This window comes from Cynara cardunculus (genome assembly GCF_001531365.2).
Source record: "Cynara cardunculus var. scolymus isolate 2C chromosome LG 1, CcrdV1, whole genome shotgun sequence".
Classification (NCBI taxonomy): domain Eukaryota; kingdom Viridiplantae; phylum Streptophyta; class Magnoliopsida; order Asterales; family Asteraceae; genus Cynara; species Cynara cardunculus.
This window is the reverse complement of record NC_037528.1, coordinates 43,573,513-43,589,044: the sequence shown is the minus strand read 5'-3', so window position 1 is coordinate 43,589,044 and position 15,532 is coordinate 43,573,513. Positions and strand designations below refer to the sequence as shown.

The 15,532-nt window shown below is 30.8% G+C and overlaps 1 protein-coding gene across 1 annotated transcript; it reads left to right on the top strand.

The window, feature by feature from the left end:
• Positions 1-3,666: 3,666 nt before the first annotated feature.
• LOC112506180 (GDSL esterase/lipase At5g03820-like) lies at positions 3,667-7,581 on the top strand. Its single transcript, XM_025110203.1, has 5 exons — positions 3,667-3,964; positions 4,066-4,193; positions 4,863-5,096; positions 6,770-7,025; positions 7,388-7,581. The coding sequence occupies exons 1-5, from the start codon at positions 3,667-3,669 to the stop codon at positions 7,579-7,581; spliced, it is 1,110 nt and encodes a 369-aa protein (XP_024965971.1).
• Positions 7,582-15,532: the final 7,951 nt, after the last annotated feature.

Below are 15,532 nucleotides of genomic sequence, written 5' to 3'. Positions count from 1 at the left end.
TTATTCGAAAACTGATTAAACACATAGCATGCAACCATTCACAAAAATAACATACATGTAAAATATATCATAACATGTATGTAATTGAAATATCATGCATACGTACACATCATCAATAATTCATATCATGCAAAAATAATTTGTACTTAGGTATGCATCCCAGTGAAATCTCACATGATAACGAATGTTGCTTAACTAATGTCGCTGACTGGTAACCTACAATTTATAATAGCGAATAGCATATAAATGATTAATTTCTTCCAAAGGCTAACATAAGAGTCAACTTACGGTCAACTACGTCGACTAGGGTCAACTATGCTTAAGAACACTCCTCACATCAATTAAAATTATAGGAACCATGAGTTCCGACATAAGGTGTATCGTCTAGCTATATATCTTAAAACAACATCATAAACGTGATTATTAAGTTTCTATTATATGATAGACATGTTAATAATTACACATTTCGAGTTAAAAGCGTCCTAATAAATTTACAACTCGAATAACAATTCGTATWKTMWAWYWYYMWWWWWWYAWCTYYWWWAAAWYAWYTKTYWWRAMRWWATKKWYWWRWMKATATRTATATATATATATATATATATATAWWWWWATATAAACTCAAGAGCTACGCTTTAATCTCATAAAAAAAATCATCGAATTATTTAAATGATTCATTCTAATTATCCYCAAATAATTACATAGTTACAAGTAGTAAATTTCAACCTTGATGGTATTTTTATAAAGCAAAATGGTCACGTATTGCTCAAAATACACATTCTTTAATTTTAGAGGCATTTTGATAATTTTATAAAAATAATAATATAAAAATAAAGTTAATAGACCAATTCCCAAGACATAAGGTCATTTTGGTAATTAAACGGGATAAATAATCGAAATGGGGTCAAAGTTTGCATTTTAAACAAACTTAATGAAAGTCTCATAAAATTATTATGCATAAAATTATTTCTGGAAATTCAAGAGACTAAATGCTAATTTTTTAAACTTAAATATATAATGTATATTAACAACAACGGTGAATAATAAGAACATAATGTATAGATAGCTTGCTAGTTAATGCTTCGATGCTGCGTGGCTGAGGTCGCGGGTTCGAGCCCCGCCCTCAGCGTGCGGTCTTATTCTATTTTTTCTAAGGTAGTCGCACGCGTTATTGGGTCTGGACCAGCCTGTCACCCAGGCCCAAACAGCAGCAAAAATGACAGCAGCCATGGCTGCAAATTGAAGCTTTTCAACTTCGAAAATAGCTCGTTTCTTGACATTTTTTCCTCGTTCTTTTTGCACAAAACTCTTGGTAATAATTTTACCAACACTTTGACATAAAGAACACAAATTTTCATTAAAAAATGAGTTCCATTTACTCATTTAAAGTTTTAGTTTTAAACTAAACCGAACGAAACTTTAAACTTCAAAATCAAACCATAAAACACCAAATCTGGAATGTAAGGCTACTAGGGTTCTATAGAGGACTAAAAAACGAAGCTAACCATATCAAGAACATGAATTTTAGTTGAATATTTTACCTCTAATCGACTAAAAACGAGGATTTTTGGCTTGAACTTCAACTCCGGTTTTCTCCTTCAAAACTCCACGAAAATCCGAGTGGTTTCGAGCTAAATGAAGAAGACAACGAGACCTACTTAAATCTGGTTTTATTTGGCTTATTCGTTGACTAACCGAGCCAATAGGAGCCTTCTAAACATCGCATTGAAAAATCGTTTTTAACTTTTCAGACTTTGTCCTATTTACGAAACAGGTCCCTCAAAGTTGGACCACTTTTCACCAGACACTACCCCTTCACTATGAGAAATGACCTACAACCCTTGGCTTGAGTTTTTCTTTCACTTTTGATCCGATTTTTAAACTTCTTTTAATTTCTTTATTCATTTAATTTATATATATATATATATATATATATATAAGTACGTGTGTGTGTGTTTTATAATTCAAAAAAAAATGAAAGGAATATTAATGAAGATAAAATTATTTATTCCTCGAAATTTTTGGGTTTTACAACTTCCAATGCCTCCTTATATATGGGGAAGAGAGTGTATAAAGGACATCCAATCATTACCTCAAGGTGAATTAGTATAAGGCTAAAAAATACAAACAAAAATAAAATAGAAGAAGGAAAACAGCTCATATACAGCTGGAGAAAATATCTGGATGAATCTTCAAGTTGCAAGTTTCCCAAGAAGCAGCAACAAGGCTCGTAGACATCCTACAGTAGTGCCACAGTGGGCAGTGCTGTCAGAAAATACAAGTTTTTGGAATAATACTTATTCCTTTGTGTTTCATCATCTTTTTAAAACTTTTTGGAATAAAAGAAGAAAAACAAAAAAATTGGGTATTTAATAATAACAAAAAATAAATAAATAAATAGGAAATAACTCTTAAAAATAAGAGTTATCAATGATCAATACGAGAATCTTATAACTTCAAATCTAATTAAAAAAAATCACCAAAAACCGAAAAATAATGTATTTTGCTTTTGAGTAATGTTGCATCCTCTTAAAGTTTTTACTAAAACATCAATTCTATAAACAATTTGAAAAAATGACAAGTGACACTTTTATAGTAAATGCTTAAGAATTAAAACTTTTCTTGTGTCAAATCGTATATTAAAAACGTAAAAAGAAAATGTAAGAATAACGTTGATAGCGAATATTTTTTTAATTTAAAATCTTTTACTAGGAGTATATTCAAATAAGAAAGTTAAATATCATAAGAAAATAATAATGAAAAGTTATGTTCAAATGTGATGACTCTGCGCTACCCACAAAGTAGGTGACTGTCCTGTGATTAGTCGGTTCGCATATCGGATTGGATATCCAGGTTAAAAAAATGAAAAATCAAGTGAAAGTTTATATGTGAATAATTGAAAAATCCGAAAAAAATATTTGAAAATTCATATGTAAACTATCAGTGCAAATTAATCATATGAAATCACATAAATATTTTCAAATTCAATGCATATATGAACGTTACCATAACATATTATTTTTACTTTCTCATGATATTTAATCTTTTTATTTGAACTTTTCTAAATCCGTAAAAACACTTCAAAAATAACTTGTTAAAAAAAAAACTCTCTATAATTAAGTTGTATTACACTACAACAAAATTGAGTTTATAGAACACCCTCAATCTCTAGGTGTCCACATAGACCGCTTTATAGAACTTAATTTATATGACCAAAATATAAAGTGTCTTATCTAAAAATGTTGTAATAAGTTTATATGACGCTTTTGGGCGTCTTAGCAAGTTTTTTAGAACATTTTTAATACAAAGTGTCGCATTAGCAACTTTATAGGACACTTTTGAGAAAGTATCCTATAAACTCAATTTTTTATAGGACATTTATTTTTATAGGACAGTTTTCAATAGTATTCTATAAAGTTGCTAATGAGACGGTTTATATTAAAAGTGTTCTAAAAAACTTATTATGATGTCAAAAAACGTCATATAAACTTATTACAACGCCTTTAGATAAGACGTTTTATTTTTTTTGTCTTATAAACCAAGTCTTATAAAGAGGTTTATTAAGACGCTTAGAAATTAGGAGTGTCCTATAAACCCGATTTTGTTGCAGTGTTAATTTATTTTATTATTTATTGTTTTGGGATGGTTTATTTTGATGTGATTGATAACATGAAAGATATTTATTCTATAAATTGTCTCCGGTTGAAGTTGATGGAGAAAGAGAAAATGGAGTATTTTAGTGGTATCTTAACCTCAGTGTTATTATTAGTATTATGTGTTGTGGTGACCGCCGATGATCCTCTAGTTCCGGCGTTATGTTTCTTCGGCGACTCCGTAATGGACGCCGGAAACAACAATTACCTCACCACTTTGCTCAGAGCCGACTTCCTTCCTTATGGAAGAGACTTCGTAACTCATAAGCCTACCGGCAGATTCTGCAATGGAAAACTAGCCGCCGATTACACCGGTAATTATATATATATATATATATATATATATATATATATATATATGTTCACCATTTTCAGAAAAATGCGTTATTAAATCTGTTGTGTTTGTGTTGTACAGCTGAATACCTAGGATTCAGCACATACCCACCTCCTTACCTGAGCCGAGCCGACGTAACGACTCTCTTGACCGGCGCCAACTTTGCTTCTGCTGGTTCTGGTTATTTTGACATGACAGCACAATTATACGTACATCTCCTCCTATCTTTCAGTCTTCTTATTGTACGAATTTAGTAAAGGGTGATTTCCATGACCGGAAGATTAATCTGGTAAAATATGATTAAAAAGATGACTAAAACTAAGAAACAAGAGATGACACAAGGAAGAACATGAACTTAAATTTAAGAACAAGAGAGGATATAAGGAAGAGGCTTTTACATGTTTAAATGTTTTAATACGCTGTTTTATATTCCTTCGATCTTAACACAAGTATCCACATTTCTATTATAATTTATCTCATGTAATAAGTATTTAATTTTAAAAATTAATATATAGTTTCCAATTCTACTATTAATTATAAGATGGAAGAAAAAATATATCTCTGTTATTAAGAGTAAAATCGTCACTTTGTTAATGAAAAATGAAATAATTACACATGCTAAAACTCTGTTTCATTTTTATTGTGGATATATATATATTTTGGGACGGACGAAGTAAGTAAATATTAAGTTTATTGAATCAAACAATTATATATTTTATTTAAATATTTGCATTCTTAAATAATGACGAGTTTTTAAGAGTTCAAAATTTAAATGCATGATTATTTATGATGGATAATATAAGGGTAGATTGCCAAATTAGGGAAGAATAGAAATGGAAGTCGGTGACAAGTGACCACTTGTTGTTGTGTTCTTGCAGCAAGCAATATCGTTACCACGACAACTATCGTATTACAAGGACTGGCAGAGTCGAGTGGTGACTATGGTCGGAAGCGATAAAGCTAACACTATTTTTTCTGGTGGAATTCACATTTTAAGCGCCGGAAGTAGTGATTTCCTTCAAAATTACTACGTCAACCCCTTTCTGAACCGACTCTATACACCTGCACAGTTCTCAAACCTTCTTATGAAGTCATATTACAGCTTTGTGCAGGTATCGACTTCATATCTCTGTTTTCAATCGTCTGCATTATTTCTTATACCAAGATTGTAAAGGTGTAAGTGGTGATTTATCTTCAATGCATTACACAATTTCAAAACCCAATAAAATATTCTAAAAATAAATTTGTTATCATTCAATTACATAAATTTTAGTGATTTTTTGATGGATCCGTCAAAAAATCAATGATAGATTTGTGACGGATCGTGAAAAGTCAACTTTTCATTGATTTTTTTACTGTAAATTTGTCACTAATTTTAAAAATAAAGAATAACAAATTATTTAATTCCGATCAATTTTCTAGTAAATTTACGATAGACTTTTTCTTTTATTTAATTTTAATAATAATCCATAGAAATACGAGACAATTTGTATAATGAAAAAGATAAATTAATTAATTAATTAATTTTAGTGGCGGATGGAATCCATCGGTGAACCTGTTTTTTGTGAGGTTTTCACCGGTCGTTAGATCTGCCAAAAATTTATTTTTTAACAGTTTTTTTGGACCGTAAAAGCCTCAATTTTAGTAAGTGCCTTATATCTATAAGTTGTTACTAATATATAATAATTAAAAAAACTGCTTTTTTATTTTTTATTTCCTCATACTGTAATATATATGTTAATGGTGTGTTGTATTTTGAATATGCTTTTGTGTTTTAAATCATCAACTTTTTAAATAATTCAAAACATAAAAATGAAATTTATTATATGTATAGAGGGAGGTTCAATTAAAAAAATTAAATATATTGAGAAAATAAGAAAGGAATGTTATGTGAATGTTGATTTTTGATCATTGAAAAAATTCATTTGAAGATGTATATGTAAACCTATGTTAATAATGTATAAGATTGATTCACATATGCATTTTCAAGTAGATTTTTTAAAATGTTTTCAATGATTCACATATGAATCGGCACTCAAATTTTCCTTTTTACTTTTCTCATGATATTTTGCATTTAAACAAGCCACTGTAATAAAATTATAACTATAATATTAATAACCAAAATATTATTACAATCAAATAAACTAACAGTGTAGAAAAATCAAGTTTTATGGCCATTTTATGATAAATATAGTTCTACATCAAGTAGTTTACTGAATTTGGTGTGATAATATATATATATATATATATATATATATATATATGAGAGGAGCGTTCAAATGCAAACCATCCAATTTGTACAAACCGTGCAAACTACCCTCATCCGTCGATTTCATTATTTAATCTTATGAAAAAAAATTCATGAAATTGTTTAATCTTGTGACATTGTTTCGTATAATTTTTTTTGATGAAGTTATTTCATATATGGTTATGAAATTGTTACATATAATACTTAATGAAATTTTAATGAAACTGTTTCATGTATTTCTCTAAAATTAAAATAATGAAGATGATAATATCTATGATTAACACCATCCACAATAAAAATGATTAATCAACCTCTCATAATTACAAAAAAAAATGAACAAAATGAAAAATTATGATTGGTTGAATGAGGTTTGTACGGTTTGTACAAATAACGTGGTTCGCAAAGTAAACATCATCTCTCTATATATATGAGGTGACATTTAATGTAAAATCATAGGATTTGGTGTAGGGTTTTGGAGATGTTGTCGTAGTCGCATAAAAATGATAACCCCTGAATATGTATGATTATTGTGTGCAGAATCTTTACAGGTTAGGAGTAAGAAGGATCGGTGTAACATCCCTACCACCGGCCGGATGTTTGCCGGCGGCCATCACTATATTTGGTTTTGGAAAAAACAAGTGTATGCGGGAATTAAATGACGATGCTGTGTTATTTAACAACAAGCTAAACGCAACATCTCATAAACTAGTGAAGAAATATCCGGACCTCAAACTTGTGGTTTTCGATATATATCAGCCTCTTCTTGAGATGATCATCAAGCCGACTGACAAGGGTACGTAGGATTCCAACTGTCGTTCTAACAGAGTACTTAATAAAACTTTAAGTTTATATGACTAATAATTGTGTGTCATGAAGTATATGACCTTAAATGAGTATTTTAATTTACTAATGCAAAAACAACTCCATATCCATGAGAACGTCATGATTTTAATAGAAAAATCATTTAAGGTCACCTAAGTTCATACTCATAACTTATTGCAGTACCTTTAGATAGAACGTAATTAATGAAATACTCTGTTGAAAGTATGTATGTCTTAAAATACCCATTTCTTTGTAGTGAACACGGTTTGGATCGTGGGCTTCTCTAGTTCTTTGTCATGGCTAAGACATATACGGATTCAAATCGTGTTACAGGTTTTTGCGAGTCGAGAAGGGGTTGTTGCGGCACAGGGACACTTGAGACCTCATTATTTTGCAACATGAGGTCTATTGGTACATGTTCAAATGCAACAGGGTATGTGTTTTGGGATGGATACCATCCATCTGAAGCTGCCAACCAAATCTTGGCTCAAAGTCTACTTGCACAAGGAATCCCCTTGATTTCTTGAACAATTTCATTTGGTATTCTTGTAAGATTTGCTTTTATGTATCTTCATGTTTGTAATAATTAAGGTTCAAAAGTTGCAATAAGAGGTTAAGATTTAGTAAGGTATTATTGTTTTTTAGTTTTTTCGTGTAGGTTTTGTATTGTAACGGAAACTAAACGTTAAAACTTTTGAATTAATAGAAACAATGAACGGAAGTTACTGGACAAGACAGTTACGTTGGGTGTAGGGTGTTTTAAATGTGCAAAACCATGATCGTGTTGATAGTTGGAATCACGCGTTTTGTTGGGAAATGTGAATTTGGTTGCGTATATGTGTATGTTTAACGAGGACATCAAGATCGTATGTGTGGAAATCATGACTTTCATCCAAAATTGGTAGATAACATATCGTTAATAATTTATAATCATAGCTTTTATGTTGATTTCACGTTATTGATTCAAGATATTACAGTTTAGATTTTTGTTTGATAATAAATTCAAAACATATTTGATATGATTATTTTCTTAGACAAAATGCCCTGAAAATTGAATATGTTTTATTTTGGTTCATAATTTAAAAAAATATATATTTATTTAATGATTAGTAACTTAAAAGTAAAAATAACTTTATTTTAGAAAATTTACTTTCAAAACTAAATTCAAGTTTCTCCTGTATCATGTCATGCATGTCAATTACTATTAGAAAATTGAGTATTAACAACGAATTTTAGCAATTAAACTAATCCCTCATTAATTAACGACAGATAGACAACAAACCTAATTCGTTGCTAATTAACGAGGAATTAAAATGAATATTTTTAAATAGAAACTAAATCAGAATTTGTTATTTCTATGTATTTTCCCTTTTTTGTCAAAAATAAAATAAATTTTAAAAGAAAAACATCTTTTTAGAATTTATTTAATATTTTACAGATTTATAGGTTTTAAATATTAATTATAAAAAAACTCTAAAATTAATAATTTAATATATTTCTGGCGGATGTATCCTCCGGTAATATTTAAATTTTAAAATATTTAAAAAAAAAATTAATTTCTTTTTTCCAGTAGATATATCCGCCTGTAAATTAATCTAATTTAAAAAAAAAAACTTAAATATTTTCTTAATTTAATCACAAATTTTTAAATAAACCGTTGGAAAATTTTCGGCGGCCGTGATCTGCCGGAAAATGGTAAAATCAAACCGGTAATTCCGCCGGGAAATTAATCACCGCCGCCAAGATTTCTGACGGCTATATCCGCCGGAAATGATGCACTGTTTGGTAGTGAAAAATTTTAAAATATTTAACTACGATATATTATATGTTTTAAAGATTTCAACATCTATTATATTATTAAAATATTTTTAAATTAATTTATCCTTTTAATATAATTCTTTGAAATAGAGAAATCTCTATAATTCTCTAAAACTTGATATGAAGTGAAAGAAATACTTTCTTTAATGACATAATTGATGTTATTTTAGAGGTATTGACTTTTGATATCGATATTTTTTATAAACTTAAACATTTATCGAACACTGATTTTATCCAACTTTTGTCTTTTAGTTGTAACAAAAGAAAGATAAAAGCATTACCAAACGATATCTTAGATTACGTATTCTAATAATCTCTCGGATTCGTTTTAAATTATGTATTTTAGTAACTGTTTATGTTCGTTTTTCGTTTCACATGGACACTTTTGTAACACAAAGATAGCATGTTTGTTGGCAAATCATAGGCATTTTTACGTTTTCAGGATGTTATTGTTGGGTAACGTAGGTCGCAAAAGCACTTCTTTGTAGTTTATAGGTTTTTATTGAAAGTTTGATGAATGAAAAATGCTTTTTTTTTACAAGTGTGTTGAATGAAAATAAAGAATGACAGAAAAATACCACTTTGTATGTACATACATAGAGAGAGGTTCAAACGAGAACAATAATAAAATAAGAGAAGACGAAAACGGCAAATCATGAGCAAAATCACATGTGATATTACATTAACAGTCAACGAAAGGGTGTGCATGCAACGTGGCCCACAACCTCAAGTCGCCGCAAAGTTGCATGAATCACATGTAATTTTTTACACGTGATTTTAGTGTAAAATCACATCTGATTTGGCTGTTTTTCTTATTCTTTTTTTCTAGCTATTGTTCTTGTATGAATCTGACTCTATATATATACATACATGCATACATACATATCTAAAATTGAGCTAAAAACTACGATAATTACAAAAAAAAGAGCATACAAATCGTATATGAAATTCTCGCCCTTGGGTTGAGAGTAGAAGACACTACCAAATAGGGCAACATTTTCGGCGGCTATATCCGCCGGAAATGTTGGCGTCGGTGATTAATTTACCGGCGAATTTTTATTTTTCCAGCGGATTCCGATTGCCGGAAACTTTTCACCGGTTTAATTAAGAAATCTTGATTAAATTAAGAAAAAAGTTAAGTTTCTTTAAAAAAATTGAATTAAATTACCGACGGAATATTCCGCCAGAAATGCGTCGATAATAATTTTCGCTGGAAAAACGAATTTAAAAAAATTAATTTTTTTAAAACATTTATTTATTCTTTAAATCTTATCGGTGGATAGATCCGTCAGAAATATATTTTAATTTTAAAATGATTATTTTTATTCTTTAAATATTCCACTTATTTCCAACGGATATATCCGCCGGTAATCCGTCGGAACTTTAAAAAAAAATATTAGTTTTAGAACATTTTTACAATAAATATTTAAAACCTGTAAATCTGTAAAATATTAAAAAAATAAAAAAAATGAAATGCAACTAAATATCATATATTAAACTAAACAATTGTTACAAACAAAAGATATTCAATTTAAAGTAGCACACAATTGTTACAAACAAACTAAATTGTTCCAAACAAACAGACGATATTCAATTTGGTGGCAGGGGGAAATGTTGTGATTGACTGAGTTGTCTAACAAAAGCAATTATATCTTGAAGTTGTTTATCCTGTTGCTCATCCACTATCCGTCGGCGCTGATTTTTTTCTTGTAAATCTCTAAGTTTAGTCCTTAAGGCTTCAATTTTCTATAAAATAAATAAAGTGTATTAATATTTTATATGAATTATAAACTAAATTGATAAACATCATCAAAGAAAAAGAAACACATACCCGACTCTCTGAAGACGATGGACCATCTTGTGTGTAGTTCCCAATCAAAACCCAATTGAGATTCTGATTGTACCCAAATAGACGACCTTTCTTGCTTCCCCCAACCGCATGCTCCCACAACTATTTATCAACTAAGGGATAGGTGGAGGAATCATCACCATATCTTTGGGTGAGATCCGTTGAATAGTCATCCTATATATGGTTTAAAAAGGATTGCAAGTCAATTTTGACAGCATGACGGTTGTAAATGGGACGTTTTCAGACAAAACAATAGTGATACATACGAAAACTGTACCCAAAACAATTCTAACGTTTGCCCAACAAATGAAAACCCAAACTAAATATTGATATATACGTAATTTCTAACTTAAACAATCCTAATGTGTGCCCAACAAATGATAATCCAAACTAGATTTTAATTTAAACGACTCGAACGTTTGCCCAACCTAGATAGATAGTTACATATCCAATTATAAACATTAAAATAGATAGATATACTTACCATGACTTGGCTACACTTAGAGGTCACGTACCCCCCCTAATCTATAGATGCGGCATCTCCACTCGACCTCTTCTTATGCGTATAATCGAACAATTCCACAACGATCGATGGCACGCCGTCTTTTGCTCATGTATATAAAGGTCAAATAATACGAACACGTGTTAATTATAACATATTAAAAATCAAGCTACTAAATTAATGGGTTTTAGGTCCTACCAGATGAGCACCATGATCCAATAGAACTGTTAAAGCCCAATACAATCCTGTACAACCTAATACAATACATTAAGGAAAAAAAAGTTTGAAAAATGGGAAAATAAACAAAAGTTGGAAACCGCCCGAAATCCGCCAGAAAAGGCGGCCGGAAATCATTAAGTTTTTTTTTAAATATTGAATAATTATTACCGACAGACCCACGGAACCCACAGGAAATCCGCCGGAATATTTTAAAAATAAATTTTAATTTTTAGTTACTTTTCGGCGGATTTCCAGCAGACCTTAATTTTAAAAAATTAATTAAATATCCATCAGAAATCCGTCGGCAAATTATTATAATTAGAGTTACAACTATTCTAACATAATTAATTACAAAATCAGCCGGAAATCGATGGAAAATATTATCAGAACCGGATTACCGGCGGAAATCCGACGGAAGTCAACGAAAGCTGACTTTTTTGTTGTCCGTCGGTAATTTTCTGGTGGATTTTGTCCATCGGAAATTCCGCTGGAAATACCAATTTTCTAGTAGTGAGACTGTAGCTTTATTAATCAATTCAATGATGTTTGCATAAATTAAATCCAACACATGATCGTAACTCTAATGACACCCTAGAGGTTGTTTAACTGTGTACAAGTCTCCATTGAAGTTTTGGGTCGATGCTACTTGGACCCTTCGATCCTAAAAAAGAGTATTATGACGACAAGCACTTTTAGTTAGAGATGACAACCAAACGGGTCATTTTGCAAAATATATCTCAACCTGGCCCACATGGATGAATATGGTAGTGATGCTTTAAACTCAACCTATAAATGATCAAGCAAATATTAGTAATTATTTCCTATTAAAAAAGGATTTCTTTGGCGGCCAAATCCGTCGGAAAACGCAATTTTCAAAGGATTTTCGACGGATTTGTCGGCCAGAAAAACCCCGACGCAAAACACAATTTCCAAAGGATTTAGCCGCCAGAAAAATCTGCCTTTGATATTTGTTTGAACTTTTTCAATTTTAAATCGACAGATTTCCGACGGATTTTTCGTCAGTAATTTAATTACACTTTTTGAAAAAATTATTTTATTTTTAGAAATTGAATCTTTGTTTTAAATTTAATTAGATTACCGACGGATTATCTATCGGAAATCCGCCAGTAATTTAGTTCTTTAAATAATTATTTTTTAGAAAAATAAATTTATTGGGGGATTTATTTGCCATTGATCCGTCGGTAATTTTAAACTTTTTATTAAAAAATAATTGAAAATTATTATTCATTTTGTTCGAATTTTCTAGTACAAATAAACATTTACATATAATGCAAGAGTTGGCATATTTTGAGCCAAATGATTGTTATGAGGGGAATTATCGAACGCCTGTATTCGAAATTGTCCAAAAATGAAGAAACGAAAAACAATACAGTTCAACAAACAAAGAAACTAGATATCTATGCTAGAAAAAGCAGAATATGTTGTTAGATCTACTTGTTCTATAATGTAGTTGAATATTCTAACATTGAATGGAGATCTTGATCAAACCCTTTTGTGTAAAAAATCAGGCTGAGATGACTGTAAATCCTATGAAAGAGCGAACCAGGAAAGAGTGAAGAAGAAAAAATCTACATGTGCTCAAACTCGGGATATGGTAGAAGTAGTAGTTATAATGAGGTTTTGAAATCAAAGGCAATGGAGGAGAGCCCTTTTGGAGGGTGGTGGTTGTGAGGTTCTGGTCCCAGGCTTGGTGGGCAGTGACTCGATTCCAAGCGCTTTTAGAAGGAAGCTCCTTTCTTGATAAATGAATACAAAAATAAATCTGGTCAACATTCACATACATTAAAGGGTCTGTTTTTTAGCTGCTTAATGAGCTTAATGAGACTCGCAGCTTATTTGGTGACCTATACATGATTGTTTGGTAGTAGTTTCGTGATATAGAAAGTGGCTTATTCAGTAAGCTTTATGCAGAAAGTCAAGTTTTTTTTTTCCAAACTTACCTCTCCTAACTAAAAAACGCTCCTTCCACTTAGCTCGGGTTAATGAGCTAAACACTCTTAATTATGTCATAAAGAGTCTTTTGTAAATAACTATAGTACCCGCTGCAACTACACATCAAAGATTCACATATGACACAGTTGATCATCATGTTGTTTCATTTCCAGCTCTACATATTACGAAGGAGCATGTTGGAGGCTAAAGTTAATTTACAAGCCTATTCATCAATTTAGGTTTTAAAGTGAAAATGCCCATATGATCTTAACATTATCAACAAAGTTATCATAAATATCATTGTCTATGTTACATTTTGTTGTCATGTCATTAGCACTCAACAAATCTTTAAAAACCTAGAGAAAACCACATCCAAACGGGTGAAACTTTTGCCAACTCACTCATTGACACAACCCTGTAATTCACCATGCAGTACCTAAGTGTAGAATATCAAACTCAACACCTCTGTATTATCAGGAACAAGTTTCAACCATTGGTGATCTTTCCATGACAGTTTGTAACTCAAGTGTTGATTTAAAAACATCTTAGTCGTCTATACTTCAACAATGCCACAATAAACTGTTCTCAATTTAGGTACAAACCATTTTAAGGTATTTTTGTGCTTCAAAATAATTAAGATACTAAATGAACTTACACTTTCTGAAAATTGAGGGCTTGGAATTCCTGCTGCCAATGATCTGAACAACGGAGTTACTTAACGTGGGGAATTGACCTCTGAATTTGGCAAGGGAATTATAGCTCCAACATCATTGTCAAAGTCATCAAAAGAAGCTAAAACATTTGTAACATAAACAAAGCACAGTCTATCTCAGAGCTACCAAGATGATAACAAAGTAATTGACACCAAGTCTTCACCCAATATAGCATAATTTACCTTGGTTTGTTGTTGAGTCATGTATCATTACATTTTTACCATCAGCAATGCTAGTTGGTTGGATAACTTGGGTTGTTTGGGGTTCAACTTCACACAACCCCTCTTGAAGTGGTTCTAGTTTCTCAATCACTTGGGAGAGGACAGTTGACCCTGTACTGTACTTGGAGCTGTCAGGGAATCCTTGATATAATCAGGTTGTCTGCACAAATGAATGGTTTAAGTGTTATATGCAGGAATATTAACCATGCAAAAATGAATGGTTTAAGTGTTATAAATCATAGTGATTCTTCATTTGTCTTTGATTAACAATGAAGTTGTGAGTCCTTTTTAATGTTTTTGCTATATTGTTCCATGAGTGCATCTTAAGGATATTGCCTTGGATTCCATTCATGGACATCTCTTGTAGACAACACTCCAAGAAGGTTTTTACTACATTCTCTTTCCAACTAACCCTCGATTTTTTGGGTTCAGATGATTCATCATATGATTTCATACCTATGTCAAAAAGACCCAAACATTTCAAGGTCTTCATTATCCATCATGTTTTCAATAACAAAGCATACAAAACCAAAACACATACAAAAAAACCAAGAAATATTGACGATAATAACTAGAATTTTAAAGTACCCACGTCAAGAAATGATAAAGAAACACCATAAACTATTGAGATCACTGAAATAAATTTAATTAAATAGGTGCTAATCAAAATCCAAACAAAAATTGATCACATGGAATAAGGAATTAGACCTCCTAAGGGAAAGAAGAATAATGGTAAAAATGAGGTCGATATGCCTTTCTGGAACAAGTTGCATACATCACTCTATCTTGTATGGAAGTACTATAAGTACCAACAGATAAACCTATTGTATCCCAATACAAACAACTTAACCATTTATCAACAACCTACCTTCAAAGGAATTGAATTATTAATTTCTTCACCAACACCATATATTCAAATGTTGCTTCTAATGATCTAGTTGCCAACATCTTTGATCATCTTTGTTGCTACCGTTAATTATCCAACACTAAGTAAATTTCATTAGAAGATTCATGATACTTATTAGAAGCTAAAAACTGATGAATCTTTTCCTCTATCTCAATCCAACTTGACCCTGGCCTCTTTTTTTCTACTCCAAAATCTTTCATATTTACCCTTATTCTAGCCACCTCACTCCATCTATTTGCTTCAACAAACATCTATTTGCTATATGGGTTCACAGAAGCCATATCATAAACAAAAGT